The 6,060-nt window shown below is 47.9% G+C and overlaps 2 protein-coding genes across 2 annotated transcripts in view; both read left to right on the forward strand.

The window, feature by feature from the left end:
- The first annotated feature begins 1,566 nt into the window (after nucleotides 1-1,566).
- On the forward strand, nucleotides 1,567-2,963 carry LOC310769470 (actin-1-like). The gene has a single exon (XM_083628880.1). It carries the CDS (start codon nucleotides 1,663-1,665, stop codon nucleotides 2,794-2,796), a length of 1,134 nt encoding a protein of 377 aa, XP_083485006.1. The 5' UTR covers nucleotides 1,567-1,662; the 3' UTR covers nucleotides 2,797-2,963.
- Nucleotides 2,964-5,490: 2,527 nt separating this feature from the next.
- Nucleotides 5,491-6,060, forward strand: part of LOC310768120 (actin-related protein T2-like) — a 1,603-nt gene continuing 1,033 nt past the window's right edge. Inside the window, exon 1 of the mRNA XM_083625827.1 lies at nucleotides 5,491-6,052. Within this exon, the coding sequence (XP_083481953.1) occupies nucleotides 5,651-6,052 (402 nt within the window). The 5' untranslated portion in view covers nucleotides 5,491-5,650. The remainder of the gene's footprint in view (nucleotides 6,053-6,060) is intronic.

Here is a 6,060-nt window from a genome sequence, read left to right on the forward strand (position 1 = left end):
TTGAGGGGGGGGACCTATAACATTCCTGGAGGCAACAAGAGCTCCAGTGCCCATTATTGCCATACTAAGGTTCTTTCTTTCTTTTTTTCCTTGCGACACAAAACCCCCTTTGCACCTACAAGTCCTCCGCTCACGTTTCGAAGTGCCTCTTTATCTTGAATCTTTCAGCTCGGATCTGCTTCTGATTCATAACCACCTTTAATTAGGTGCTGGCACCTTTGCCATGCTGGCTGCAAGGGAGAGTAATTAAATTTAATGGAAGCCACCCTCGCTTTGAAGCTGGCCATAACTTAAGGCTATCGGGAGAAGCAATTAAAATGCAACTGCTGCAGGTCTCTCTACCCATTAACCGCACACACAGGTGACTATACACACACACACACACACACACACACACAGAGAGAGAGAGAGAGAGAGAGAGAGAGATGTATATTTCAGTCAAACTCAATAACTTTCTATAATGCACTCAAATTATATATGTTGTTATTGTTACTGAAACTTCTCTCCCACTGTTCTTTTAAAAAAGCAAAAAGGCAAGGGGCCTTAAAACATAACACCACCTCAAAACAACAACACTATCCAGAATCACCGCAGCTCAAATGGCAGGCAGCTAGAGCCCATGGATGCTTACTCAGAAGGAGGTCCCCCTTTGTTCCCTGTAACACTGAACTCGGTGGCACTGCGTAGGACTGTGTTGTGTGAGGTTCAGAGTCAGAGACAGTTACTTGCATCACAAGTACGTCCAAACCGAAACCTGGAGAGGCTCCATTGATGCAGGCATCAATCCCCTGGCATCACTAGATAGGCTTGGCAAAGGATCCTTTCTGAGTCCTCTGCCAAGTCAGTGTCGATAATAGTGACCTTGGTAGACAAGCTTGTCTGATTTGGTACAAAGCAATCCCAATCACCCACCAACCCCATATTTTCTGTTCGTCTTGGACCACATTCCCCACTAACCTGATTAAAATCCTGATTTTATAGATGGTTAGGAACAGCCTACTGGGACACGGGTGGTGCTGTGGGTTAAACCACAGAGCCTAGGACTTGCCGATCAGAAGGTCGGCGGTTCGAATCCCCGCAACAGGGTGTGCTCCTGTTGTTCAGTCCCTGCTCCTGCCAACCAAGCAGTTGGAAAACACGTCAAAGTGCAAGTAGATAAATAGGTACCGCTCTGGTGGGAAGGTAAATGGCGTTTCCGTGCGCCGCTCTGGTTCGCCAGAAGCGGCTTAGTCATGCTGGCCACATGACCCAGAAGCTGTACGCCGGCTCCCTCGGCCAATAAAGCGAGATGAGCGCTGCAACCCCAGAGTCATCAGTGACTGGACCTAATGGTCAGGGGTCTCTTTACCTTTACCTTACTAGGAACAGCCTCTATTGAGATATCATCTATTGTCAAATAATCCTTCCACTATGCTGGTATTCCAGGTTAAAAAAAAAAAAAGAGTTGGAATTAGTAACCTGAAAACATCCATCAGGATGGCTAGATCAGCTTTGCCTTGTATAGTTTGGCTAAAGCAACAGCCTTGCCTACCAGAGTGGCGGTTGTATATGACATCACCATTCTAGAACCTCCATTCTTGAACATTCTGTTTGGCCTCCAATCCCACCCTGCCTCACCAGACAAGCTTCTCCAGGCCAGCTGCGTAGAGAACCGTCCAAAGAATGTCTGATCCCAAGCTTCTAGACATCCCAGCTGTGATCTTTGACAATGGGTCTGGATTATGCAAGGCTGGCATTGCTGGAGACAGTGCCCCAAGGGTGGTCATCACAGCAATTGTTGGCCGCTCCAAAGCCAAAGCCACAATGCTTGGTGCTGGCCAGAAGGAATTTTACATTGGAGAAGAAGCTCAGTGCAAAAGGGGCGTCTTGTCACTGAATTACCCCATTGACCATGGCATTGTGACATCTTGGGACGACATGGAGAGGATATGGAGGCATGTCTACGAGTGTGAACTGAGGATCAAATCCAGCGACAGACCAGTGCTCTTGACCGAAGCCCCGCTGAATCCTCTCCAGAATCGGGAGAGAATGACGGAGATCATGTTTGAAAATTTCAAGGTGCCTGCTATGTACGTTGCTGTCCAGGCTACTTTGGCACTCTATGCATCAGCACGGACCACAGGGATAGTCATAGACAGTGGGGATGGTGTCACTCACACAGTCCCCATCTACGAAGGCTACTGCTTGCCACATGCTGTCTCCAGGTTGGACGTCGCTGGGCGGGACATCACTGAGTACTTCATGAGGCTCCTTCTGGAGAGCGGGCTTTCCTTCGTCAGCACAGCAGAAAGGGAAATCGTGAAAGACATCAAGGAGAAGCTCTGCTACGTGGCTTTAGATCCCATCCAAGAAATGAAAGCTAAGCCAGAATACCTTCTCAGAGAGTATAAACTACCAGATGGTAATATCATCAGGATCGGAAGCCAACTCTTCCGAGCCCCTGAAGCCCTTTTTGCACCAGCTAACATTGGTGTCGATGCTCCCGGAGTCCACAAAATGGCTTTCAACAGCATCATGAAATGCGACATTGACGTCCGCAGAGATCTATATGGGAACATTCTCCTCTCGGGTGGATCCACCTTGTTTTATGGCTTGGATGAGCGTATCCTGAAGGAAATGCAGCTTCAAGTGCCGATCGGGATATCGGTAAGGATCATTGCCCCGCCAGAGAGGAAGTACTGCGTGTGGATCGGGGCCTCCATCCTGACTTGCTTGACATCTTTCAGACAAATGTGGGTCACCCTCAATGATTACAAAGACTTTGGCCCAGGCGTCGTTCACCGGAAATGTTTTTAAGACTGACGGCCTTCACCTGTGATCTTGCTAGAACAAAGGGAGCTCAAGAAAGGCCACAAACAGGTGCACTTCCCAAATATTTTCTTTTTTTAGAAAGAGATTCAGCTGTTGTCTCTTTGGATTTATTGGCTGGCCAAAATTTAAAAGAAAATAAAAAGAGAAACACACTTTGGATCATAGTGGCTTTTCATTGTTATCATTCTGTGTGTTCTGTGGTCTAATGCAGGGGTCAGCAAACTTTTCCAGCAGGGGGCCGGTCCACTGTCCCTCAGACCTTGTGTGAGACCGGACTATATTTTTTTTTGGGGGGGGGGTGATGCAAGAGTACCATGAGCCCCAGCAGCTACTTACCTGTGTCTTGCGAGCGGCAGGGGCTAGCGGCGGTGGCGGCATCAGAGGGATGATGAGTGGTGTGTGAAAGGCCTCCAGGGAGGGGCTGCTTAAAATGGTGGCCACTCAAGTGCTGCTGCTGCTGCTGGCACCAACAAAGCCCAGGCCTCTTCCTCCTCTAGGCAGGGCAGGGAGAAGCCAGGAGGAAGGAGGAGGAGGAGGCGTTGTGTAAGGTAGAGGGAAAGAATGTGCATGCTGGCGATCCACATGGCGATTCCCGAACCATCCACAAGCTGGATCCAGAAAGCAATTGGGCCAGATCCAGCCCAAGTGCCTTAGTTTGCTGACCCATGGTCTAATGGCTAAGATATGACTGAAAATAAGGGAGGATGGCAGGCATTGGAAGGGGACCAAATTCAAAGAAATGTTTGTGGTCTATTTGTAAGAATCTGCCTTATATCAAGTGAGACCTTTGGTGCATCTTGCTCAGTATCTTCTACAAAGCCTGGCAGTGGCTTTCTAGGGTGTAGATGAGGAACATTCCCAGCCCAACCTGCCAAAGGTTTTAATGTGTAAATCAGATTGGTACGTAAGGCTAGTTGCAGGTTACAGGAATCAGCAGGTTCATGAGAGGTGAAACCCGTTACTAAGTGCAAGCTAAGATGTTAATCCCACAAGTAATACCCACCCTACTGCATCTTCTTTTTGAAGCACGGAGTGGGCACAGCTCTTTGTGTGGCAAGTTGACTGGAGTTCCCGGACTGGGCAAGCAAACAGGCAGTCCTCTTTGTGTTTGAATAGGTGGCTTTGGCTCATGGTGGCATCTTTGTGTCCATGACAAGGGAGGCAGAGTCTCAGACAGCTCAGTATCAGACTCACTTTCAACTATCTCTCCTAACCATCTCCTGAATGCTAAGAGGAGATGCTGATGGTGGCTCATGGGCAAGAGGCAACAGATTGGGTATATCAGGAGGGAAGGAATGGGACATTCCTCTGTTATCCCACTTTGGCCTTCGCTGGGGTCCAGATCTCCACTCCCTAACCTGCTTGGTCCTTCTCCTTGGTATCAGGCACCTCCTGTGGCTCTAATTTGACAGCCTTCAACTCACTGGGACCTTCCCCTGGGTCTTCCAGCACTAACTCTGTATGTGCCTCGTACACCTCATCTGGATCTAACCACCCACTCTACAACACTTCCACAGACACGTGGCATCAAGAGGACATCACACACACTGCGTTGAGCTCCCTCTGAAGATGAGTGAGATAAACCAGTAATGGAAAAGTACACATTCCAGTAATCCATGGACAACAATTGCAGGGGTCCACTTTAAGATTTATCCCTGCTCTCCTGATATTCTCTTACTCCAGCTGGCATCGCCTGAAATTCTGCTACTTCCCTTGTTCTCCATTACCCACCCCTAAGATGCACATTGTTTCTTCTTCTTTACCTGTCCTCAACCTCCCACTCAATTGTGGGAAAGAGCAGTGCCCCCCAATATATCAGATGTTTTAGACCACAACTCCCATCACCCCTGTGCAACTCTCATCAGTCCTGCCCATTGGCCATATTTGCTGCAGGAATGGGTATTGTAGTCCAACACATCTGGAAGGTGCTGTGTCATAGGAAGGCTGGGCCAGATGTTCTAACCCTCTTCCTCTTTCATTCTTTTCCATGGCAAGCCCTGGGGCTGGAGGATGGAAGTTCATCCAGGGCCCCATGATGCTGCAGCACTGCCCGCTTCCTTGCCTCTCCTGGTTCTCACCTCTGGCCTCATGAGTCTGAGAGTCAGGCTGTTCCCAATAAGCATTTATTTGGACTCAATAGAAACTTGCAGCACATCGTCGTCCTACCTGCACACAGAAAGCCTTATGTGTTTGGGGAAAGTGGGGGATTTGTGTTCTTTCAGCTTCTTCCAATTCCAGCTGCTGGATTTCTGTCTGATGGATTTGTGCTTCATCAGACATGACACAGTATGGTGTGGATGCATCTTAATTATACACAAGTAAAAGTGTTCTTTTGATGCCATTCCCCTTCCCTGGGTTATAGTCTAGGCACACAGGAGACCAAACTTGCCTCCTCGCACATGGAGAAAGTCCTCGTTATTGTAATATGCATTAAAAATGTTTCCAAACTCATGAAGAGACTGATTAAACACCAAATGAATCAATCTAACTGCATGCCTGAAAATTAAAGAAAGATTTTTTTTTAAGCATCATCATCAAATTGATAGCTAAACTAATAAGAGCAATTACGCAACTGCGCACATAGAGGTTTTATCAATCTTCTGGTTTCCTAGAGACCGCCAGACAATAACAGTGAGCAAACAATCACTAGCTGCCTTGCCCATTGTTATGTAAACCAGTTGTCACTGATCTTAGTGGAGGGCTTTGCACCTTTTAGTGCTGATGCACTGTTTCAAGAATGAAGTTTGTTTCTCCCTCTTGAGATGCTAAGAACATGTGCCGTTGAACCTTCGACGCCATAAAGTGTTTGTGGTGCCATCTTCTCGGAAGCTAGTTTGAAATGGTCCACGAGAATGAGAAAAGTAAGTCCCGAGTCTTCAACAGCCAAGCTGTGATTATTGACAATGGATCTGGACTGTGCAAGGCTGGGGTCTCGGGAGAAGTTGGCCCGCGGCATGTCATCGCTTCCGTCCTTGGGTGCCCCAAAAGCAAATTATCGCTCTCCAAAACCAGGCAAAAGGAATGCTATGTAGGCGATGAGGCCCAAGACAGGCGAGAAGTGTTGTCGTTGAGATATCCTATCGAGAGCGGCATCATTACTTCATGGGATGACATGGAGAAGATCTGGAAGCACATCTATGACAAAGGGTTGGGAATCAAAGCGTTTGAGAGGCCTTTGCTAATGACAGAATCACCTCTAAATCCCAAGGAAGATCGAGCCAAACTCACTCAGCTGATGTTTGAACACTT

This window comes from Podarcis filfolensis, assembly GCF_964270895.1.
Source record: "Podarcis filfolensis genome assembly, chromosome: 8".
Classification (NCBI taxonomy): Eukaryota; Metazoa; Chordata; class Lepidosauria; order Squamata; family Lacertidae; genus Podarcis; species Podarcis filfolensis.

What these genes read in the sequence shown, in the direction of transcription:
- LOC310769470 (XM_083628880.1), top strand. Translation starts at nt 1,663, where the DNA reads ATGTCTGATCCCAAGCTTCTAGACATCCCAGCTGTGATCTTTGACAAT.